Source organism: Delphinapterus leucas, chromosome 17 (genome assembly GCF_059928025.1).
Source record: "Delphinapterus leucas isolate spDelLeu-1000000601 "Yukka" chromosome 17, BTC_Dleu_Yukka2, whole genome shotgun sequence".
NCBI lineage: Eukaryota > Metazoa > Chordata > Mammalia > Artiodactyla > Monodontidae > Delphinapterus > Delphinapterus leucas.
In genome coordinates this window covers 68,595,344-68,622,095 of record NC_143145.1, presented here as the reverse complement: position 1 = coordinate 68,622,095, position 26,752 = coordinate 68,595,344, and the positions used below count along the sequence as shown (strand labels likewise).

Below are 26,752 nucleotides of genomic sequence, written 5' to 3'. Positions count from 1 at the left end.
CTTACTAGATAGCAGGCTTTGCATGTATTAGCTCAGTAATCCTCACAATGACCCTATGAAGCAGGGATTATGATCCCACCCCACGGTCTCAGTGAAGACCACCCAGGGAGCCTGAACTTCTACCCCAATCTGGCAGTAACGAGTGGTGTCAGAAGAGGAAGAGTGGAGAGTCAGGACTTTAATCATCACCTAGTGGTAACAAGGTTATCCCCACTGTGGTGTCAGTGAAGGCCATGCAGGGACCAGAATTCCTATTCCATCCAGCAATAACAAGGAGTCCCCCACCCTGGGCACCAAAGGAATCAGAGTGTGGAAACTGAACTAGAATTCTAAAAAGTGATCAAGTAACCCACAGAGAGTAAGAAAAAGAAAACAGAAGAATAGAGTAAGTAAATCGGGACTTTCCTGGTGGCACAGTGGTTAAGAATCTGCCTGCCAATGCAGGAGACACAGGTTCGAGCCCTGGTCCGGGAAGATCCCACATGCTGCGGAGCAACTAAGTCTGTGTGACACGCCAAAGAGTACATACAGCCCCTGTCTGCCAGAACTAGAGAAAGCCCGCACGCAGCAACGAAGACCCAATGCAGCCAAAAATAAATAAATAAATAAAATTTTTAAAAACCCTACTTAAAAAAAAAAAAGAAAAAGTAAATAAGATGTCAGACTTAAGTCATAACATATCAATAATTACATTAACTTTAAATGATCTAAATATACCAATTAAAAGGAGACTGTCAGAGTAGATTAAAAATATGACCCAACTACATGCTGCCTAAAAGAAATTCACTTCAAATATAATTATATAGGTAAGCTGAGAGTAAAAGGATGAGGAAAAAAGACATATCTTATAAATATTAATCGAAAGAAAGCAGGACATTCTATTTCCAAATGATGACATGTGGAGATCTACGGACCCACCCCAACAAACAGCCAAAACTAAAGAATATTCATTTTAAAATGTTTTTAAGTCCCTGGAAATTGAATATAAGGGCATATAACAAATAAAACATTCTCCCATGTAATAAAGAATTTGGCTGGACTTTGTCCCCACTTCCTGGGAGACAGCCTCTAAATCCTTAGAATTTCATGAGTGACAGGAGTGTCTTTGTTATTCATGGGGCACCCCTTGGACCATGTCAGAGTTTACGCCAACAAGATGACTCAGAATGGCGGATGGTTATGTCAGAAAAACCAACTATGTGATTAGAGGGTTGGAGCTTTGAGTCCCATGGTAGCAGCCCAACCTCTGAGGAGGGGGAGGAGGGTTGGAGGTTGTTATCAACCTCATGGCCAATGACTCAATCAGTTATGCCTGTGAAATAAATGCCCACAAAAATTACACAACTCTGGAAACTGAGTGCTTAGCAGGCAATACTCTGTGCATATTACACATCACTGGGTAGGGAGTGACACATTCCTGACTCCATGGGAAAAGGACATCAAAAAAAGTATACCAGAAGCTTTGTGTTTGGCACCCTCCAGCTCTTACCCTATGTGCCTCTTTCTTTTAGCTGGTTCTGACTTGAATCATTTTTGCTGTAACAATACTGTAATCATAAGTAAAAGACGTTCCTAAGTTCTGTGAGTCATTCTAGTGAATTATCAAATCTAAAGGGTAGTGGGAAGCCTTGAATTTATAGCCAGTTGGTCAGAAGTGAGGGTGGCTTTGGAAATCCTCCCAATAGTGGCTGTTGTCTGAAGTGAAGCAGTCTTGTAGAGGACTCTGCCCTCAACCTGTGACACCTAGCCTAGCTCCTGGTTTTGCATCAGGAATCACTGCACATTTATTCAGGAAAATCTAACAAATCTCAGTAAGAATAAAAGTCTTTGGCACTTGAGCCATGACCCATTCCGTCCACCACATGCAGCTACAAAGATGGGGCTCTTTTTCTCCTCAACCGCCTATAAGTAATATGGTATCTCACCAGAACGGCAGGCCACCAGAATTTCTCACTTCCCCCAGCTCCAAGCTTCAAAAGTTAAATTCCTCACGTATACAGACGAAAAGTCAGGCAATCCCTTCTTCCACCCAGCCACCACTCATACAGTGAAAGCTCCACACAGGCACAGCCGGCTGAGAACACTTGAGAACTGACTGCTCTCTCCTCAGCTTGCTCATAGGATGGAAGTTCATGTCAGAAAAGGCAAACCAAGAACACCAGAGATTACCTGCCCCGGCCAACACCCTGCTCACAAAGCAGGGGTGTCACTCTCAGAGAAGTGGGCCACTGTCCCCATTCCCACTCCAGAACAGGGACTCAGAATTCTGCCCAGGGATGAGGTAGTCCATAAGAACAGAGCTCTGAAGCATTCCCGAAGGAAGTGACTTTATTTTAAATGGAATGTAGGGAAGTTCAAGCCTAAGGGCACTCTTGAAAACACTGGAGATTTGGGTGCTAAGCAATTCACAGGAGTCTAGTAGCTTCATGAAAGCAGCAGCAAGTACCAACGTAAACCAGCTAATTTCCCAGAAAGAACCAGGGAAAGAGACAGCTAAGAAGAATGCCCAAAGGGACAGAACAAATCTGAAATACTGGCCTCAAAAACTCTCCTGAGGGGCTTCCCTGGTGGCGCAGTGGTTGAGAATCTGCCTGCCAATGCAGGGGACATGGGTTCGAGCCCCCATCTGGGAAGATCCCACATGCCGCGGAGCAACTAAGCCCGTGAGCCACAATTACTGAGCCTGCGCGTCTGGAGCCTGTGCTCCACAACAAGAGAGGCCGCGATAGTGAGAGGCCCGCGCACCGCGATGAAGAGTGGCCCCCGCTTGCCGCAACTAGAGAAAGCCCTCGCACAGAAACGAAGACCCAACACAGCCATAAATAAATAAATAAAGTTAAGAGTCAGATCACTGGAAGGCAACTGATACTTAAAAAAAAAAAAAAAAAAAACTCTCCTGAAAAGGGACCAAATTTAATTGTATCAGAATGAGAGCAATTTATGTTCTAAGAAAACAATAGGGTTATATGCTGCAATTAGTGGAGCCTAACAGCTGAGTGTTATATCATAATAGAGGCAAAAAGCTTAACAGATCAGAAAGAGAACAAAAGAGAGCCCTACAAAATCTGTCATTCCATGTGACCATGAGCATGCTAAAGATGCTCCCTCTGAGAGTTGACAACCAGAGGCTTCATTCTGCAAGAGAAATAAACTTCATAAAAATAGTGCATAGGAGAAATTAAGGAAACAATATTTATGAAGGACAAATTCTGAAAAATAAAAATTTGGGGTCAGAGTGAATACGTTAAAAAAAATAGTCCAGCTTTTCCTCTAAAATCAGGAACAAGGCAAGAATCCCCATTTCTGACACTTTTATTCAACAAATACTGGAATTTCTAACCAGAGGAATTAGACAAGAAAAAGAAATAAAAATCATGCAAACTGGAAAAGAAGAAGTAAAATTATCTCTATTTGCAGATTATATAATCTTATACATAGAAAACACGAAAGATTCCACACAAAAAAACCTGCTAGAACTAATAAATGAATTCAGCAAAGTAGCAATACATAAAGTCAACAGACAAAAATCAGTTGTTTTTCTATACACTAACAATAAACAATCTGAAAAGGAAATTACAAAAACAATTACATTTACAATAGCATCAAAAAGAATAAAATATTTAGGAATTTTCTTAACCAAGAAGGTAAAAACTTATAAACTGAAAATTGTAAAATACTGCTGAAAGAAATTAAAGAACACACAAATAAATGAAAAGAGATCCTGTGTTCATGGTTTGTGAAATGTAATATTATTAAAATGTCCATACTACCAAAACAATCTATCGATTCAATGCCATTCCTATCTAAATCCCAGTGGCATTTTTTTACAGAAATTTTTTAAAATCCTAAATTTCATATGGAACTACGAAAGACCTTGAATAGCCAAATCAATCTTGAGAAAGAAGAAAAAAGCTGGAGGCATCACACTTACTGATTTAAAAATATATTAGAAAGCTACAGTAATCAAAACACTAGAATACTGGCATAAATACAGACACACAGACCAATGGAACAGATTAGAGAACCTAGAAATAATACACATATATGGTCAACTGATCTTCAACCATGGTGCCAAGACTACATAATGAGGAAAGAACAGTTTCTTTAACAAACGGGGAAACTGGATATCCACATGCAAAAGGATGAAATTGGATCCTTATTTTATACCATACACAAAAATCAACTCAAAATGGATTAAAGACTTAAACATAAGACCCAAAACTATAATACTCCTAGAAGAAAACACAGGGGAAAAGTTTTATAACACTGGTCTAGGCAATGATTTCTTAGATTTGATACCAAAAGCACAGGCCAAAAAATGCAAAAATAGACCAAGTGGGATGACGTCAAACTAAAATGCTTCTGCACAGAAAAGGAAACAATGAACAGTGTGAAAAGGCAATTTATGGAATGACAGAAAATACCTGCAAACCATCTATCTTATAATGAGTTACTATCCAAAATATATAAGGAACTCCTGCAATTTAATAGAAAGAAGACTAATAACCTGGTTAAAAATGTGCAAAGGAAGAACTTGAACAGACACTTCTTCAAAGAAGACATACAAATGGTCAACAGACATGAAAAGATGCCCAACATCACTGACGATTAGAGAAATGCAAACGCAAAACCACAATGAAGTATGACTTCACACCTGGTAGGATGGCCATTATTTTAACAAAAAGGAAATAAGTGTTGACAAAGGTATGGAGAAACTGGAACCCTTGTGCGCTGTTGGTGGGAATATAAAATGGTGTAGCCACTATGGATGGAGCTACCTCAAAAAATTACAAAAAGAACTACCACATGAAACAGCAATCCCGCTTGCGGGTATTTATCCGAAAGAACTTGAAAACAAGTTCTCAAAGAGATATGTGCACTCTAGCGTTCACTGCAGCATTATTCACAACAGTCGGGAAGTGGAAATAATCTAAATGCCTATCAATGGTTGAATGGATAAAGAAAGTGTGGTTGATAAACAGCATAGAATATTATTCAGTCATAAAAAAGAATGAGATCCCATCATATGCAACAGCACGAATGAACCTTGAGGAGCTGATGCTAAGTGATATAAGCCACATAGATGAGGTACATCAAGCAGTCACACTCACAGAAACCGGAAGCAGAATGACACAGGGGAAATGGAGAGTTGCCATTCAATGAGTACCGCGTTTCAGTCATGCAAGATGAAGAAGTTCTAGAGATCTGCTGTACAACATTGTGCTTACAGTTAACGCTCCTGTACTATACACTTAAAAGCTGCTAAGAGAAAATGGAACAGATGAACCGGTTTGCGCGGCAGAAATAGAGACACAGGTGTAGAGAACACATACATGGACACCAAGCGGGGAAAGTCAGGGGTGGGGGAGTGGCGGTGGTGGGATGAACTGGGAGACTGGGATTGACATATACTAATATGTATAAAATAGATAACTAATAAGAACCTGCTGTATAAAAAAATAAAATTCAAAAGTTCAAAAAAATAAATAAATAAAACAAAATTATGGATAGTAAATATCTTATACATCAACAATGAACAAGTGTAATTTAAAATTAAAAACACAATACCATTTATATTAGCACCTCCCAAAAATGTGATACTTAGGTATAAATGTAACAAAATATATACAGATCTGTATGAAGAAAACTACAAAACTCTGATGAACAAAATCAAGAATCAATAAATGAAGAGATATTCCATGTTCATGGATAAAAAGACTCAATATTGTCAAGATGTCAGTTACTCCTAAATTGACCTATAGATTCAATGCAATCCCAATCAAAATCCCAGCAAGTTATTTTATGGATATCAACAAACTGATTCTAAAGTTTATATAGAGAGGCAAAAATCCTGTAATAGCCAAGCCTGTACTGAAGGTGAACAACAAATCTGGAGGACTGATGATACCCGACTTCAAGACTTACTACAAAGCTACAGTAATCAAGATAATGTGGTACGGGTGAAAGAATAGACAAACAGATCAGTGGAACAGAAGAGAGAGCCCAGAAATGGGCCCCCATAAACACAGTCAATTGATCTTTGACAAAGGAGCAAAGGCAATACAATGGAGCAAAAACAGTCTCTTCAACAAATGATGCTGGAAAAACTGGACATCCACATGTGAAAAAATTAATCTAGACACAGACCTTACTTACATCCTTCACAAAACTCATAGTAATATATGTAAAATGCAAAACTATAAAACTCCTAGAAGATAACAGGACAAAATCTAGATGACCTTGGGTATGGTAATGCCTTTTCAGATATAACACCAAAGACAAGATGCATGAAAAAAATAATTGATAAGCTGGACTTCATTAAAATTAAAAGCTTCTGCTCTGTAAAAGATATTATCAAGAGAATTAGAAGTCACAGACTGGGAGAAAATATGTGCAAAAGATACATTTAATAGGGGCTTCCTTGGTGGCGCAGTGGTTGAGAGTCCACCTGCCGATGCAGGGGACACGGGTTCGTGCCCCGGTCCGGTAGGATCCCACATGCCACAGAGCGGCTGGGCCCGTGAGCCATGGCCGCTGGGCCTGCGCGTCCGGAGCCTGTGCTCCGCAACAGGAGAGGCCACAGCAGTGAGAGGCCCACGTACCGCAAAAAAAAAAAAAACCAGATATCACTACACACCTATTAGAATGGCCAAAATCTGAAACACTGACATCACCACCAAATGTTGGTCAGGAGTTAAAGCAACTCCAACTCACTGTCGATAGGAACGCACAATGGTACAGCCACTCTGGTAGGTAGTCTGGTGGTTTCTTACAAAAGTAAACATACTCTTACCAGCAATCATGTTTCCTGGTATCTATTCAAAGAAGTTAAAAACTTATGTCCGTGTAAAAATCTGCATACAGATGTTTGTAACAGCCTTATTCATAATTGCCAAAACTTAGAAGCAACCAAGATGTCCCTTAGTAGGTGAATAAACTGTGATACACCCAGGCAATGAAATATTACTCAGAGCTAAAAAGAAATGAGTTATCAATCATGAAAAGACATGGAGGAATATTATATGCTTATCACCATGTGCAAGAAGCCAGTCTTAAAAGGTTACAGATCTGTGATTACCAACTACATGAGATCCTGGAAAAGGCGAAACTATGGAGACAATAAGAAAAACAGTGGTTGTCAGGGGTGAAGGGAGGTAGGGAGAGAGAAAAAGACAAAGTACAAAAGATTTTTAGGGCAGTGAAAATATTCTGTATGATATTGTAATGATGGATATATATCATTATACATTTGCCCAAACCTGTAAAATGTACCTAAGGTTCACTACGGACTTCGAGTGATCATGATATGTCAATGTAGGTTCACCCTTTGTTAAAAAAAAAAAAAAAATGTACCACCTAGTGAGTTATGTTGATAATGTGAAAGGTTATGCATATATGGGGACAGGGTTTATATGAGAAATCTCTGAATCTCCCTCTCAATTTTGTTGTAAACCTAGAACTGCTCTTAAAAACTAAAATTGTTTTTAGAGTAGTAAAAAAAATATATGTATTAGCACAAAATGTAACAAAGAAAAGATGACACAGTTCAGTGGTAAATGTGCTCCACTGAAGCCTTAGCTATCAGAGTTCAAGTTGCAGATTGTCTCCTTACCTTGTTTCCTTCAACTGTAAAATGAATTAGACTAGAACCTGAAAATCTCTTTCAGCTCTAAAAGTCTATGAATCATCTTAACACAAACCAGAAAGCTTGGAATAAAACAATACACTTGAATAACATCACCCCAAAAGCCTGAGAGTGTTTTTAAAAACGGACTATTCGTAAATTTTTTAAGTCTTAAGAAAAGTCATGTAAAGCAGATGGCTGTTCCACTGTTAAAACAAACACTGCACATGCTTCCTCAGCCACTTTAGTGTTTTTACATGATCCACCCAAATATCAAACTGGTATCTGAAACAATAGTTTGGACATTTTCCACGTTATGAAACATCCTAAATGTTTTTTTTAAAAGATTCTGGTACCTGATATATGAAACATTCTTTCAAGAAAATGCATACTTAATTTTAGTGGAATTTCTTTAAGAAAACATTATTCAAAATTTCCTTAATTATCAGCAAGTGATATATATATATAGAAATAAATATGTTGTCTAGTGACAAATGCAGACCTCAGAATCAGAAGACACAAGTTCAAGTTTTCACTACCTCTAACTGAGTGTCCTCAGGCAAGTTATAAAATCACCTGAGCCTCAATTTTCCTATTTGTAAAATAAGAGATTGGATGTTCTCCAACCTTTTCACACTTAGGACCTTTGTCTTCTTTTTGTTCTATGTATACCATGTTTCAAGGATCTATCTTTCAGACAGACTGCATTTCTTTAGTAATAAATCATCTTCCTGCTCCTTCTACCAAACAGTGCCAATCTGAGATTCAGAACTGTCTGAGATATGAATTCAGACATACATTGTTCTAACCCAAAGCAAAGCAATCTTCTAAGAATGAGTGCATTATTTCCATTAGGTTGTTGTAATACCAATAATGACACCTATTATTATATCAAGTGCAGCAACACCAAGCTGAGAACCACAAGTCTAGATGATGTCTAAGACCATTAATACAGTGGGAAAAAAGTGAAAACACTTGTTTTTCGTTTGTCCAAATATTAAACACTGACAATTTCAGGTACTGCACTATATGGTTTTATTTTTAAATAAAAAACAATAGATTTTTTTTCAAATTACACTTTTCATTTTTTAAAAGTTCTCCCTCCTTTTCTAATGGGGGGAAGGGGAGTAGTTAACCACATTTATATTACAGATTGACTAGCTTTCCAAGAAGCAATTTCAACTTTTAAAAACTTCGTTGAAATCACCAATAAAACAAAAAGTAGTACAATGCAGTCTATAAATACTTTCTGAATGAATGAATGAATGCTACACTGATCATACATAGACGTTTTAGGGAGACTGTCGCCACTGCCTTTCTGAACCTAACTGCCTTCAACCACACAGTTCCCTGCTGCTTCTTTTAGTGCTTTTAACTGGTGCTTTGACTACCCTTGCTCCTCTCATTTCTCATGTCAAGGAGATTTTTATCTTCTCAATTACTTATAATGCATGTAGTATGTGCAGAAAGATCATAGACCAAGCATAACTTCTTTCACATTTGTTTTAAACAAAGTTTAAGTTTACTCACGTTAAAACAAAATACTCAATGATTAAAACTGCTGCATAAATAGTCAAATGAACAGAAGAGAATAGAAGGTCCAGAATAATACTAAATGCATACAGAATCTTAGTATAACAGTCAAGTCTCAGTGCAATGGGGATTAAAGTTGGATCCAACTTTCAGTATAAATCCCAGAGGGATCAAAGATTTAAGGACAAAAAATAAAACTATAAAAGTTCCAGAAAGTAACTTAAAAGGATTTTATATAATCTCAGAATGGGGAAGGCATTATTAACTATGTTAAGATTACAAATACTATAAAAGATTATAAAAGAAAGGCCATTCAAATACATTAAAAAGAAAACCAAACTTTAAAAGAAAATTCCAGTGGGATAGGGAGGGTGGGAGGGAGATGCAAGAGGGAGGAGATACGGGGATACATGTGTACGTATAGCTGACTCACTTTGTTATAAAGCAGAAACTAACACACCACTGTAAAGCAATTATACTCCAATAAAGATGTTTAAAAAAATGAAAAATATAAAAAAAAAGAAAATTCCACCATAAACAAAGAGAACAAGAAAAAATTAGCAAGTCATATTATAAAAGCACACACACAAACACACACACACACACACACACGCTCTTTTCAAGTAAGGAAAAAAAAAGACCAACAATCTAATTTTAAAATGAGCAACAGATATAACTATACCATTGACATAAATAGTGTAGAAGTGAAAAAAAGTATAGAAATGACTCATAAATGTACCAAAAATATACTCAATCCCACTCACAGAAGGAAAAATGCAAAATAAAACTACACAGAATACCACAGTTTAGCTATCAGATTGGCAAATGTCCAGAAGTTTGAGAGCACCCTGTTACTGAAGCTGTGGGGAAACAGGAAATCCCATAAACTGCTAGTAGGAATGCAAGCTGGGAAATCTCTATTGAGCATAATCTGGCATCATTTATCAAAATTATAAGTGCACATATTCTTTGACTTAGTATTTCCACTTGTAAGAATTTATCCAACAAATACACTAGCACACATTTAAAAGGATGTATGTACGAGGTTTTATGCAGCAGTATTATTTATAATGTAAAAATACAGTAAACAACTCAAATGCCCATCAGTTCAAAACTAGTTAAATAATAAAGTCCTACACATTATCAATATGGAAGGATCTTCAGGACATATTGTTGAGTGAAAAGAAAATTATATAACAGTGTGTCTACAATGCTAGAGGATAAAATAATACATATTTGAATTTGCTTCTATATGTATAAAAAGATTCTAGAGTAATATTAAAGAAACTAATCAAAAATTACTTGTTTGGGAGACAGGGTGGAAACTGTGCTAATGGGGACAAAAGCACAGGGAGATTTCTCACCTTTTCTGCATTTAAAATTTTTATCCACTCAAAAGACTAAGTAAAAATAGAAGAGTAAAATAAATAAGATTAACAATATAGTGGAATTTGAACTGAAGTCCAATTAAACTCATCATTAAAATGAATTCAGAGGTACAAAAGTGATTTAAAATGTTTCTACTTCTACTAGATGTTTTGAAGGGCTCTCCACTCTTCCACTACAAAGCAAACAGTATTTCCTGTAAATCTGAATGTACACATACCCTGTAATTCATAGATTCCACTCCTAGGTATGTTCCCAGAAACTCTTACATATGTATACCAGGAAACATGCTCAAAAATGTTCACAGTAATATTGTTTATAATAACAAAATCCTGAAAATATTCCAAGTGGATTAATAGGAGAATAGATAAATCAATTATAGAATATGCACACAGTGGATGAAATAACTATACGTTAACAAAATAAATTAATCTTAAATTATAATTTGAAATGGGAGAAAATATTCCAGAAAGTATACAGTATAATGTCATTTTTTCTAAAGTTAAAAAAGCAAAACTAAACAAATACTGTTAAGGACTCATACTTATTTGATAAAACTATATGAAATAAAGGGTGGGGTGACTATATATAAAATCCAGAGAGTGGTTACCTCAGGTGGGGAGAAGCAAGGTAGGCCAAGGGACAAGAAAGTGGTGAAGGTAACAACATTGGTAACGTTCTGGTCCTCAAATGCAGTAGTGGATTCGTAAGTGCTCATTTTATCATCATGCTTCATAACTTGTATGTGTTAAATTCATTATGTATCAAGTATTACCTATATTTTTTCTTTAAAAATAATACATGTTTAACATTTCTTGGTAAATTATAATACATTATATGGGAGTTATAAACCTCCATCTTTCTAGACAAGCTGATGAATGAGTACTTACAAGAATTACCCTTATTTTATCCTATGTTTATTGTAGAATTTCTTTGATAACACAGAAAATTATTTAGTAGTTCTTAATACTTCAACTTTCAGTCTCTGGGAGACTTTCATCTGTGTGTCACTGCTCTGCTCTGTTTTGGTTATAAGAATACTAGTTTTAAACACCTCTGATCCTCGCAGGGCTCTGAGAATAAGGAGCACATATTTCAGATTTCCAAAACAAATTTCAGAAACTGAAATTTCATTCAAACTTTAGAAAACTACTCATTTTCTCCTCTTAAAAAAAGTCATAAAAGTCTCCCCAAGTGGACTTGGGTATTCAGTAACTACCTCCATAGCTGTTTAATATATACCATTTGTTTAAATTCAGCCAGATTGTGCAATTCAGGCCAAAGTTTGTTGTATCTGTCAGTGTTTTAAATATACTTCAATTTTTTTCTGATTATAAACCTGTGTATGTTTATTATGGAAAAAACATTCTCTTATATTTTTCCATATCTTTTAGTTAAGCTTTAGAAAAAAATGGGCCTAAGCTTTGTATTCTTGTTTCTTCAGAAAGGCAGTGCTAATTCACAATCTTCTCAGCAGTGAGTACCTGTTTCTTCAATGGCTAGAATCATCATTTTTAAATTCTTGTCAATCATATAGATGTGAAATTATATAACATTTATTTCTGATCTGGACTTTCCTGATTGCTGAACAGTTTTCATTATTTAATTTCTGGTTTTTTTTAAATGACTCCCTAAGTCCTTCGGCCATTTTTCTATTGGGAAGTTACTTAACCTGTAGGTGTCCTTTGGGTATATTTAACCTGGTGCTTACATATGCTGCAAGTTATGCTTTCTGTTTGTCATTTGCCTTTTTATTTTCTTATGCTGTTCCCTGAATTCATTTTTAGTTTTTATGTATCTAAACCCATCTCTTTTTAAGTTATGATTTCATCCTTTGCTCTTATGCTTAAAAACACTCTCATACTGCAATCAATAAATGTATCCTAAAATGGTTCATATGGTTTCATTTTTTTAAAAAACATGTATCTGAAATCTTTTTGTATGTGAAAATGTAAGTCAAACAAGTTTTTTAAATCATGAAAATTTTTTAATTCATTCAATCTTTCCTGAGAATATTTCACAAAGATACACTCTGTTAATCTGATTACAGGGACTTCCCTGGTGGTCCAGTGGCAAAGAATCCGCCTTGCAATGCAGGGGACACAGATTCAATCCCTGGTCAGGGAACTAAGATCCCACATGCCACGGGGTAACTAAGCCCGTGCGCCACAACTACTGAGCTTGTGCACATCAACTAGAGAGTCCGCATGCTGCAAACTACAGAGCCCACGCACTCTGGAGCCCGCGCACCATAACTAGAGAGAAGCCCGAGTGCCACAATGAAGAGCCTGTGTGCCTGCAACTAAGCCCCGATGCAACCTAAATAAATAAATTAAATAAATAAATATTTTTAAAAATCTGATTAAAGACTTTCCTTCTAGTTTCAGATTATTTTTCCTTAAATGAATGGGCCCTTAACTACAAACTCAACTGGTATGCCTAAAACAAAAGCAAGCTTAACACTGTCTCTCATTCCCCTATTGAAATACCAATGGAATAAATCTAAACTAAGAAGGTAAAATACCATACTCAGAAAGCTGTAAGACACTGATGAAAGAAACTGAAGACAACACAGATGCAAAGGTATACATGTTCATGGATTGGAAGAATTAATATTGTTAAAATGACCATACTACCCAAGGCAATCTACAGATCCAGTGAAATCCCTATCCAAGTGCCAATGGCATTTTTCACAGAACTAGAACAAATAATTCTAGAATCTGTATGGAAACACAAAAGACCCTGAATAGCTAAAACAACGTTGACAAAGAAGAACATGTGCCCTAATTTAAAACTATATTACAAAGCTACAGTAATCAAAACAGTATGGTGGTACCAGCACAAAAGCAGAAACAAAGAGCAATGGAACAGAATAGACAGCCCAGAAATAAACCCACATACTTCTGGTCAATTAATCTATGACAAAGGAGGCAAGAATATACAATGGAGAAAAGAGAGTCTCTTCAATAAGTGGTGCTGGGAAAACTGGACACATACATGTAAAAGAATGAAATCAGAACATTCTCTAACACCATATACAAAAATAAACTCAAATGAACTAAAGACCTAAATCTAAGAATGAAAACCATAAAAATTCTAGAAGAAAACATAGGTGGAATACTCTTTGACATAAATTGTAGCAACCTATTTTTGGATCTGTCTCCTAAAGCAAAGGAAATAAAAGCAAAAATAAACAAATGGGATCTGATTAAACTTAAAAGCTTTTGTGCAGTGAAGGAAACCATTGACAAAATGAAAATACAAGCTATGGAATGGGAGAAAATATTTGAAAATGATATGACCGATAAGGGGTTAATATCCAAAGTATATAAACAGCTCATACAACTCAACATCAAAAAATAAACTCCATTAAAAAATGGGCAGAAGACCTGAAGACATTTTTCCAAAGAAGACATACAGATGGCCAATAGCCACATGAAAGGACGCTCAACATTGCTAATCATCAGAAAAATGCAAATTTAAAAAAAATGAGATGTCGCCTCACACCTGTCAGAATGACTATCATCAAAAAGACCACAAATAACAAATGTTGCTGAGGGTGTGGAGAAAAGGGAACCCTCCTGCACTGACGGTGGGAATGTAAATTGTTGTAGCCACTATGGAAAACAGTATGGAGGTTTCTCAAAAAACCTAAAAATAGAGCTACCATATGATCCAGGAATTTCACTCCTGGGGATTTATGTGAAAAATCTGAAAACACTAATTTGAAAAGATACATGCACCCTAATGTTCACAGCAGCACTGTTTATAACCGTCAAGATATGGAAGTAATCTAAGTGTCCATTAATAGATGAATGGATAAAGAAGATGTGGTATATATGTACAAAGGAACACTACTCAGCTATAAAAAAACATAAAATTTTGCCATCTGCAACAATGTGGATGGACGTGGAGGGTATTATGCTAAGTGAAATGAGTCAGAAAGAGAAACACAAATACTGTACGATATCACTTACGTGTGGAATCTATAAAAATAAAACAAACTATAAAAATAAAACAAACTTTTTGCTGTATTCACAGCAAAAAGAAACAGACTCACAGATGCAGAGAATAAACTAGTGCTTACCAATGGGGCGAGGCAAGATAAGGGTAGGGGATTGAGAGGTAAAAACTACTATGTATAATAAATAAATAAGCTACAAGGATATACTGTACAACATAGAATACAGCCAATATTTTATAATAACTATAAATGGAATATAACCTTTAAAAATTGTGAATCACCTGTACACCTGAAACTTATATAATATTGTACATCAACTATACTTCAATTTTTAAAAAAGACAACAAATAACAAGTGTTGGCAAGGATGTGGAGAAAAGAGAACTATTATGCACTGCTGGTGGGAATATAAATTGGTGCAGTCACTATGGAAAACAGTACAGAGATTCCTCAAAAAATTAAAAACAGAACTATGATGCAGCAATTCCACTCCTCGGTATTTATCTGAAGAAAATGAAAACACTAATTAGAAAAAAACGTATGTTCACCAATGTCTTACAGTTTTCCGAGTACAGGTCTTTTACCTCCTTGGTTAGATTTATTCCTAGGTATTTTATTTTCTTTGATGCAACTGTAAATGGGATTGTTTTTCCAATTTCTTTTTGTGACAGTTCATTGTTAGTGTACAGAAAAGCAACAGAATTTTGTACCCTGAAGACAATTTAACCTGGCACAGCTAGCACCTAACTGTAAGTAGACAAAAGAAGTTAAAGTATATGTGCATTTAATTTTTGAAGTGGAAGATATTTTTTAAAATATTACAGTCATAAGAAACTGCTAACAGTTACAACTAAAAAACAGTTTAAATGGTTTTGCAAGTGACTGTGATTGCAGAGCCTGGTTCCTGACTTGACTGCCTGCAGATCTAAAACGTGGACCTAATTTTTGCATGCTTCCCAGGCTTTCTTCATTGTACTGAATTGCACTGAATCCATAGATTGACTTGATACATACAATGGAATATTACTCAGCCCTAAAAAACAATGAAATCTTCCCATTTTCAACAACACGGACAAACCTAGAGGGTATTATGCTAAGTGAAACAAACCAGACAGAGAACGACAAATCCTGTACGACTTCACTTACATGTGGAAGTTAAAAACAAAACAAATGAACAAACATAACAAAAGAGTTATAGATACAGAGAACCAACAGGTAGTTGCTAGAGGGGGTTGGGGGAGGAAAGAAATAAATGAGGGAGATTAGGATGGTACAGACTTCCAGTTGCAAAATAAATGTGTCATGGGTATGAAATGTACCGTGTGGGGAATATAATCAATAACTATGTAATATCTCTGTATGGTGAAGTCATAACTAGACTTACTGTGGTGCTCATTTTGAAATTTATAGAAATATTTAATGACTATGTCGTGTAACAGGAACTAACACAGTGTTGTAGGTCAATTATACTTCAAAAACAAACAAACAAACTCATAGAAAAAGAGATCAGATATGTGGCTACTAGAGGTGGGAGGTAAGGAAGGGGGAACTGGGTGAAGGCAGTCAAAAGGTACAAACTTCCAGTTATAAGTACTAGGCATGTAATGTGCAATATGATACATAGAAATAACACTGCTGGATGTTACAGATGAAAGTTGATGAGAGAGCAAATATTAGGATTTCTCATCATAAGGAAAAATATTTTTTTCTACTTCTTTAATTTTGTATGAGACGATAGATGTTCACTAAAATTATTGTGATAATCATTTCATGATGTAAGTCAAATCATTATGCCTGTACATCTCAAACTTATACAGTGCTGTATGTCAATTATATCTCAATGAAACTGGAAGAAGAAAAAATAAAATAGACTGCTACAAGTCAGCTACACTCTTAGATTTCCAACACAGTATTTATATGTCTAAATAAATAATTAAGTTGAATCATTGGGCTCTGTATTTAAATCCTATTGGCTCCAACTAATTTAACTGTCATTACGAAGTGGCTTCTGTTATGGGAGCCCCAAAAGGGAACTGTTCAGGGAATTCTCCCCAAAACACTTAAAGAATCTATTCATCTATTCTCTTAAAAGTACAGACTTCACCCACCCGCCCCCCCCTCCAAAATGTAGAGGTTCTAAATACAGCACACAGCATAGGGGAAACAAGCATGCAATCTCTCTAATGTCATGTCACCAGGATGGTTTATCTTCCTGGTTTCAGGATGTACAGAGTTTAATAATACATGGATATAACATAAAAGTGACCAAAATTTCGATAAGTCAACTTCAATACTGAAAAGGTTATTAAGAATTCTTTCCCATCCCAAAAGTATTTGTCTTGGGTCATCTCTAATGAACCTTAAAAGAGCCAGCGTATTTCACAGGGGCTAAATAAAACTTTTTAAAAGGTTAACGGAAAAATATTTATGTGAAAAATGCCTCCGAACAATCTTTTAGTGGGTGGATTCGGCACATACCAGTGAATGCTTTTGAGCTTAGTCCAATTTCGAATTAAGCTAGAGTTTACCTTTAAGAAACAATGAACCTGCTTTTAAGTAAAACCCTGTGTTAATAAGACACATGGAATGTGAATACAAAAAAAAAAAAGATTTTATCAACTGAACTGTATCTAAAAATTTTACAAAGTTTTCCATGAGCCGTCAGTAAGTCTTTAAAATGCATGATCTTTTAAAAAACTTGTTAGTCATTCATCTGTAAAAATCTAGCTTCTTATGTGTGTGCCAAGTATAAAATTGCCCCATGCTAAATTTAACACAAACCTCACATTACAGAGTTATGTGTTCTTGCACTTCAACATGACTATGACAGTGATTCACAGGGTGAAAATACACTGAGAATAGTCTACATTCTGCAATTCAGTGCAATGAAGAAAGCCCGGGAAGCATGCAAAAATTAGGTCCATATTTTAAATCTGCAGGCCATCAAGCCAGGAACCAGGCTCTGAAATCACAATCACTTGCAAAACCATTTAAACTATTTTTTTGTTGTAACTGTTAGCAGTTTCTTATGACTGTAATCTTTTAAAAAAAATATCTTCCACTTCAAAAATTAAATGCACATGTACATTAACTTTTTTTGTCTACTTACAGTTAGGTGCTAGCTGTGCCAGGTTAAAATTGTCTTCTTCCCCCTTTTCAATTCTGTATTCTCTTCTTTTAATTTTTTTTTGGAAGATTTAATTTTTTTTTATTTTCGGCTGCGTTGGGTCTTCATTGCTGCATGCGGGCTTTCTCTAGTTGTGGTGAGCGGGGGCTACTCTTCGTTGCAGTGCGTGGGCTACGCATTGCGGTGTCTTCTCTTGTTGCAGAGCACGGGCTCTAGGCACGTGGGCTTCAGTAGTTGCAGCACACGGACTCAGTAGTTGTGGCACGTGGTCTCAGCAGTTGTAGCTCGTGGGCTCTAGAGCGCAGGCTCAGTAGTTGTGGCACACGGGCTTAGTTGCTCCGCGGCATGTGGGATCTTCCCAGACCAGGGATCGAACCCGTGTCCCCTGCACTGGCAGGCGGATTCTTATCCACTGTGCCACCAGGGAAGTCCTCTTCTTTTAATTTTTGTACACTGTGGTTCCAAGTTAATTTCATAATATTTATCCAAATAATTGTTGGCTAAAAATTTGTTCTTTTTAACTACAACTTGTGAAGTAACGTAAAGTTTAATCAAAAAAAAGAAATGAAGAGAGTCACTTTATGATGACATTCTGTTTTCTACAAAGTAATGTTACCTTTTCATATGTTATTCAAGGATGATTAATCATTTTACAAATGCTAGAAAATTAAAGATACTCAATACTATAAATTGATATGTGTAACTCTTAACAGAGCACATTGAAAAATAAGATGTAAATTGAGTTGCTCAAGGTCAGACAATATGGCAGCGAGGCAGGCAGCTCTGGCAGTCTCTCAAATTCCTGTCTTCCCACATGTGCCATACTGAGACCCCTGCTCTATCCCCTGCCTGCAAAACACTAACAACACAGGTATCGTCCACAGGACAGAAACCACCTAGGGCAGAATTTCAAACTTAAGGAATTGATTAAGTAGAAGGGAATTTAACCTAAACGTTATCATAATATATGAATTCAAATTATTTTTTAGGTAATGGAGTCATCAGAGCAACCAACTTTTTCCTAACGTTGTATTTAAGTAGCTATGAGCTGGCTCCAGAGGACCTGGGGGCTCCACTAGAGAGAACTATCTCTGGGGAAGAGAAACAGTTAATTTTCAGAGCTGGGCTGCCCTCATTGTCTGTGGTAACCTGCAGGCCACTCACAGAAGAGCCCTGTATCAGCTTTCTCACCTCCTCACACTGGGAAGGGGTGAAGGATCGTCCTTCTTTCAGATTCTCAGTTTGAGCTACTCTACTGTAGAGCAGAGGAAGTCCTGGAGTGTTAACAGTTTGGTTAAATTTTGAGGGGGCTTCAAATCGCTTTATCACTTCTAACGTTACATTTGAAGCAAATCTTTTATGCATTTCTTATACATTTCTCATCACTGAAACTCACTGGCCTCTTTGTGATATTTCTTCCCCTACTTGCAAAGGAGTTCCAAATCCCTTAGCAAATTATGAAAAAAAATCAACAGACATAAAGATGAGGGTCAAAATATCACTGTTTAATGACGGGAGTTTGCAGGCTATCTACAATGTGCTTCCACGTTAAAACTATCAAGTTAACAACTATCTGACTTCCATATTCAAATACATAATGTTTATGTTCTTTGAAGAAATATCTAATGCCAAAAGTAACTATTCAAATACCAACCATACGTATTCTTTGGTTCACATGTACATGCAAAAACTCTGACAGATAAAACGTATAAGAATGGAATTTTTGGCGAGCTTACACAGAATTATAGAATTTTTATTAAAAAAACGAGAGAAGGCATGGAAGGAAATTACCATTCATTATGTGCTTACTAAGAAAGAGATACTGTGCTAAGTACTTTACATAAAACTGAGATCAACTGAATGTTTCTTACATTCCTTGACCAAGTAATTATAATCGTATATATTCAAACATCAAAGGAATTAAAAACAAACTCTCTGAGAATCCTGAACTGATTCCATTTTTTCTTTGGGCAATGTGCTAAGCCTATCACATTCATCATCCTTACATACAGAGACAAAAGGCCCAGAGTCATATTACATTATTTAAAATTATTCCCAGAAAGTAACTCATGAATACTATTACCTCACTGAAATAGTCTTTCCAAGAGGCTAGTTTTGATGATCCAAGAATTCAATTCTCATAAGTATGCTTTGATAAGAGTTTGTTACAAATTTCATTATACATCAAGAGATGAGCTGCTAACATGAAAGAATGCTCTTCATTATGACGATTTACATATTTAAGCTAATTCAGCTTCTGAAGGTTACGAAGAAGAGAACTAGGGTTAGAAATGAGAGAGAGATCTGACTTCACTCGGGCCTTCACTTCGACGAGGTCTTCACTGGCTGGCTGTGCTGTTTTACTGATTAACAGCAAAACACTCACTTCAGTGACAACAGATGCTTTTTGGGAAAGGTGGGGAGGAAATCAAGCAAAATATCTATGCTTCCAATGCATAACAGCTTGATCATGTACCTCTGAAAAAAGAAATAACCTGAAGTGGATTTTTAAATGTCTGATATACTATATTTGGAATAAAATTGTAAGCAATTTTGTTCTTACATTTCTGATATTTCAATTAGTGACTTTAATAAAATATCAAAAATTCTAATGACTCAGCACAACCTGAAAAATGTGGGTATTACAATGTTAAATGAAACCCAGTACAAACTTTCGTCTATATTATAATTATGTAAAAGTGTGTGTGTGTGTGTGTGTGTGTACCTAAAAAGTAAACTGTGAAAAGAGTTGATGTTGGGTTATGATGGGCTGATAGATAATTGTTTTTCTTTCTTGATTCTTTTCTATTGTAATAATGTCACAACAAAAACAACTTATAAAATAAGAACATCACTGCTTTATGGATAAAATAGTACTCCGTCTGCAATGACTGAACCATGTTAAAGATATGAGTACCTGTGTCTTCTGTCAGTTCCAGGAAAGCAAACACCACAACTTCCGTGCATCCCCCATAACACTTAACGTCTCATCTCAGGTCCAAACAGACCCAGTAAATACCCAATGAGGGACAAGTCACTGAACCACTGATGAACACCAAGTATAGTTAATATAAAAATAGAAACTTACTGTTATTTGTTGGTTCAGGAAACCCAGCCTTTGGACCACTCCATCCTTTGTTTTCCCCTGTCTGAAAAATTAAACCAATTGTTTAAGTCCGGGGAAAGAGACCCAAATTCAAAAAGAAAAAAGTTGACTAGTCAATTAAGCAAGGGCAAAGGTTATTCTGCTCGTTCTCTCCACCTCTGACCCCAGAACCATGGACACAAGAATAACCAACATGAACGGTACCATCTATCCCTTTTCTACATTCGAATCTGTTTCTTATGTCTCCTGCTTTTATCTGTTTACTTAAATTTATAATTTAAGTCATCAATAAAGCCCCATATTTAGTATATGTATTATATTTATACAACATGGGCTCTACCAAGGTGGTGAAGAAGTAAATAATTCTTTTTCAAACAGTAGACAATAATCATCACAAGTACTAAAGTGACTAAAAGGGCTGCTTTATCACTTCTGAAGTCAAATTAACAATAGAAATATTACTATGTCTGTACTGGAAAAGTCCTGACAAGGGTCACTGAATATTGCTAATGACATGGGCAAAAAAACTGAAAACTAAACCCTAACTTTAAGTGAAATCTGGAATATCCTGTCTTTTCCCAGATGATTTGGTCAATGTCTAGTGTAAAATACATTCTGAGCTCAGATATTTTGAAGTAGTAAGTATTTTAATCACATTATAAGTGACTTTAACTGGTTACATTCTCTTTTTTGTGGAGCTGGTGTTATTAAGTACTCCAGGAGGGGAAAAGGCCTATTTCCTATTATAAGCAGTATTTATGTTATCAGATGTCAAAGATCAAATGGACAAATTAAACCCATATATAAACACAAACTACGTTTCCAGCAAATAGTGTACAACTGTGAAAGGACGGAGGAGAAAACGTGTGTAAATGCAGATACACATGGACGGGGAGGCCTGAGGAGACTCCCACTCACAAGTTCTCTGTGAAGCACAAAACAGGATCACAGAATGAGAGGAGAGCTGACGGAGGGGCTTATAAATCTGAGGAAAGTGTACACTGCAAGGAATAAGTCACTTCAGGGAAAGAAAGAGCTGGCTGGTTAGAAGAATACAGATCCTCAGGCACCTGAGTGCCCAGTCGAAGTTGGTAATAATACATTTAGCACTTCATTTCTCCCTTTCTCTCCTTCTACTAATAACCAAAGTTACTTCAGTATTAGATTTTATTCCCTAAGCCTAATTTTTCACCTTCAACTGACTCCCAAGCCTGCTGCTCTCTGATTTCTACCCCAACACTCAAATGAAACTGCTTTTGTAAGGTTTCTGCTTAAACATGACACAGTGACCGCAAAGAGTAATCTCTTCTCTCTCCCCAAACAACTCTAAATTGATAATCCAATAAGCCATAAACTCTCTCTCTTGCCCTCTGCCCCTACCCTCCCCAGAATATGAAAGGAAGCAACAGCAGAAGAGGTAAGTCAAAGTTGGTAACCTGGAAAGCAGATTAGCTGCAACTAACTTAGCAGATGTGAGCTGGCTGAAACCTCACCTGCAGAGCAAGAAGCCAGCAAAGAGCTAACAAAGAGTAAATCGATTTGTGCTCCAGGACCGCAGAAAGCCTCGGGAATCAGAAGCACACCTGGTACTTCTAAAGATGAACCCTGGAGGAGCCTGAAAACAGAAAGATTGTTTGGAGCTCTTTCAAAATGCTATGAGACTTCCAGGTTACCTCTTTGACCCCAAGGAGACAGATTTCCTAAAAGGTTTCCTCTTCGGAAAGGCCTAAAACAGAGAGACTCTGGACACCAGGTACAGCTGAGGATGGGATGGATCTATACGCCACACTGCAAATAAGGAGATGGAGTCCAAAGCTACATCCTTACATTCTGGAAGATAAGGTTCCCCAGCTCCCTTCCTCACTGGGCCTCAGAAGACAACACCCAGCCTACTGATCCACAAGGATGGTGAGGACAACACAGGGAACAGAATAAAACTTAAAAAAAAAAAAAAAAAAAGATTTAAAAAAAAAGTTCTCAGAGAGAAAGAAAGAGAGAGAAATATTACACCCATTAAACAAGAACAGGAGGTTATAAAGAGGAATATCCTGAGAATGAGAAAGAGCTCTGGGAAATAAAAAAATACAATAGCTGAAGCAAAATACTTCAAAGAACGACTGGAAGACAAAATTGAAGAAATCTCCTAGAAAACAGAACATAAAGAAAAAGAGATAGAAATAGAAAATAAAGAAAGAATCAGAAGATCATCCATTAGACTAACAGGTAACCTAGAAAGAAACATTAGCAAAAATGGAAGGAAAGAAATTATCAAAGAAAAAATATAAGAAGTTTCCCACTTTTAAAGTATATGAATTTCTGGACTGAAACCCAAACACCTAACACAATTTATAAAAGAATGTACAAATCAAGTCAATCACCCATGAATTTTCCAAACTCCTGAGAAAAGAAGTGAGAAAAGCATCAAGAGGGAGGCGAAACATAAAGGTTTCATAACAGGCTGAAGAATCAGAAGGCTTTGGAGTTTCAACAGTAATGCTGAGAGGTAGAAAACATTGGTGCAATGCCTTCAAAACTCTGTGAAAAAAGTATTTGTAATTTAGAATTATGTCTCAGAAAAACTACCAACTGTGTGGGAAACATAAAGATGTATCAGACCTATAAGATCTCAAAAAAATTTACTCCCCCTGTATCCTCTATCAGGAAGCTACTAGAGCATGTACTCCATCAACACAAGGAAATAACTGAAGAAAAAGGGAAACTGTCCAGAAAACAGGCAACTCAACAAGGGAGACAGGCAAAAGCAATTTTCAGTGAAATGGTGAAGAAAAGAACCAAAACAGTGAGTCTTTAGCAGATCCATCAAACAAACAATCCAAAGTAGAAGAGGAGGATAAAGAGCTCCAAGAAAGAAAAACCGAGAAACTAAAAAAGTACATGATGTGTTTACTTGGCAGAGAGTTTGGGGTTAAATTAGACAGACATAGAAAAGTATACATGTGGAGTATGAATAAGAGAACTAAATCTTCATTTTCCATAGCAGGAACTCAGATAATAACCTAAAAAGAAACAAAAAACAAAACACCAAGAAATCTCAGTATAAGCTACTGACAATAGAAAATAACAGAACAACTAAAATGGGTAGTGAGTGGTTGCCTTTGGAAAAAGGGAAACAGAAATGGTCAGTTGCAGTGCAGGATAGCATGGTTTTTTATTATAAAACTTGAGTCTTTATACCATTAATCTTGAATAAATCTTGACTTCTTATACATATATGAGTACTACGTATATTACTCTGACCAATATATAATAAACAAATATAAAATGAATAAAGCACATGCCAGTTATGTCTTGATGTAGAACAAATTCCAAGTTATAAGTGAAACCACGACATGTAAGTGAAAAAAAAAAATCAAGGTACAAGTTCAGTATATTTTTTTAAAGGTAGAGTGTTCCACTCTTCCTTAGAATGTAGAAATGTAACAAGGAGAAAGAGCCAGACAATGTAAAAGATCCTAACTTTCCTTGAACCCATCAGAGATCTGAGATTGTAAAGCAAACAAATGACATGAATTCTAGTGACAAACCCCTCTGAGGAGAGGCTGGGCTCACAAAATATTTCAACATTGGCAGAGCAAGGAAGGAAGAGATGAATACCAAAAATGCTGGTAAGAAGAAGGCAGATGAAACGTTAGTAAATTCTGAAAGACTGCATGTGGGTTAGCACAACAGTTTAGAAAAACTAGGAACTCCAGAGAGAAGTGCTTTTCCACGGGCTTCCTCTGGGAACTCAGGACAACTGGAGGTACATCAGGAAACCGGAGAGAGCCTCACTTGGTGGTACAGGTATGAAATCAGGTGAATGTCACGGAGAGAAAAGCAAAGAACTTTGCACACTCCTCTAGTCTTCTCTCATACAAAGACAAAAGCTCAAGCCACTAAGAAAGGAGAGAAACAAATCCTATCTGCCTCTGGGGTAGAGGTAGGAAATTTTATTAACCCGAAAGCTCAGGCAAAGACTCATTGCTTCTGGGTAAAGAGTAGAAGCAAAAGCTATCTACTCCCAGAAAAAAAAAAAAGGGAGGGTAGAAAACCCTCTTGAGAGAAAGACCCTGCGCCAATATAAAGCAGATGTCTGAAAATGCTGGGAAAGGGGCTGGAAAACTCTACTGCACCCAACACAACCTACAGATCCAAAGTAAAGTTTGGCTACCATGGGGAAGGAGGTAGAAGTAGTAGGAAAAACCCACCTCTGAGCCCCAGGCCCAAAGAGTCTGTCTGAGAATGAGGTTGGACAAGAAAATCAAGAGCTATGCTCCCTGGCTATTGTAAATAGAGCTGCAATGAACATTGTGGTACGCGACTCTTTTTGAATTATGGTTTTCTCAGGGTATATGCCCAGTAGTGGGACTGCTGGGTCGGAAGGTAGTTCTATTTTTAGTTTTTTAAGGAACCTCTATACTGTTCTCCATAGTGGCTGTATCAATTTACATTCTCACCAACAGTGCAAGAGGGTTCCCTTTTCTCCACACCCCCTCCAGCATTTTTTGTTTGTAGATTTTTTGATGGTGGCCATTCTGACCAGTGTGAGGTGGTATCTCATTGTAGTTTTGATTTGCATTTCTGTAATGATTAACGATGTTGAGCATTTTTTCATGTGTTTGTTGGCAATCTGTATATCTTCCTTGGAGAAATGTCTAATTAGGTCTTCTGCCCATTTTTGGATTGGGTTGTTTGTTTTTTTGATATTGAGCTGCAGGAGCTGCTTGTAAATTTTGGAGATTAATCCTTTGTCAGTTGCTTCATTGGCAAATATTCTCTCCCACTCCGAGGGCTTGGAAGCAACCTAAGTGTCCATCGACAGATGAATGGATAAAGAAGATGTGGCACATATATACAATGGAATATTACTCAGTCATAAAAAGAAACGAAATTGAGTTATTTGTAGTGAGGTGGATGGACCCAGAGTCTGTCATACAGAGTGAAGTAAGTCAGAAATATACTGTATGCTAACACATATATATGGAATCTAAAAGAAAAAAAGGTCACGAAGAACCTAGGGGCAGGACAGGAATAAAGATGCAGACCTACTAGAGAATGGACTTGACGACACAGGGAGGGGGAAGGGTAAGCTGGGACAAAGTGAGAGTGGCATGGACATATATACACTACCAAATGTAAAACTGATAGATATTGGGAAGCAGCCGCGTAGCACAGGGAGATCAGCTCGGTGCTTTGTGACCACCTAGAGGGGTGGGATAAGGGACGGTGGGAGGGAGGGAGATGCAAGAGGGAAGAGATATGGGGATATATGTACATGTAGATCTGATTCACTTTGTTATAAAGCAGAAACTAACACACCATTGTAAAGCACTTATACTCCAATAAAGATGTTAAAAAAAAAATTATGCTCCCTTACCCAACACAATCCTATGATCAAATAATAAGTAGAAGCAGTTGACTACAAAGCATGGAGATACCCCTCACCTCATGGCAGAGCAAAGAAAGGACTGCTGCAACCTGAGGATGGAGCAGAAACATTGAGGAAAAACCCTCCCCAAACCTTACCCCAAACAAAACACAGATAACAGCAAACCACTGCTCAACGAACTTGAAGTTAACAGACTGTGGCAACAACAAAACCCAAAACAAGCCCAACTACTGACTAGATTGATGCCACCTTCCATAGTAACAGTCTGACAGAAGAAGAGATTTGCCTATTTCTCAACATAAATGCTATTTAACTCAGCCTCTAATGTTTCTCAATACACAATGTCCAACATTCATCCAAACATTATGAGACACCCAAAACTGCAAAAAGAAATAACCCTTTTTCAAAAGAGGGAGAAGTCAACAAAACAGGACCCAGAGATGACCCAGATGCTAGAACTCTAAGAAATAAATTTTACAATACCTATGATTAATAGGTTAAAAGATCTAATGTAAAAGGCAAACAACATGCATGAACATTTGGAGAATTTCAGGAGAAAAACAGAAATTACAGTAGAACAAAAGCAGATGGAAATCCTAGGGAGATAAATACCACAGAAGAAAC

The 26,752-nt window shown here is 36.7% G+C and overlaps 1 protein-coding gene across 10 annotated transcripts in view; it reads right to left on the bottom strand.

Moving 5' to 3' along the window:
- STAU2 (staufen double-stranded RNA binding protein 2) overlaps positions 1-26,752 on the bottom strand; it is a 307,654-nt gene that overhangs the window by 141,815 nt on the left and 139,087 nt on the right. For all 10 annotated transcript variants that reach the window (XM_089898567.1, XM_089898572.1, XM_089898574.1 and 7 more), the window contains one exon: positions 20,722-20,782. In XM_089898567.1, the coding sequence (XP_089754693.1) occupies positions 20,722-20,782 (61 nt within the window). The remainder of the gene's footprint in view (positions 1-20,721; positions 20,783-26,752) is intronic.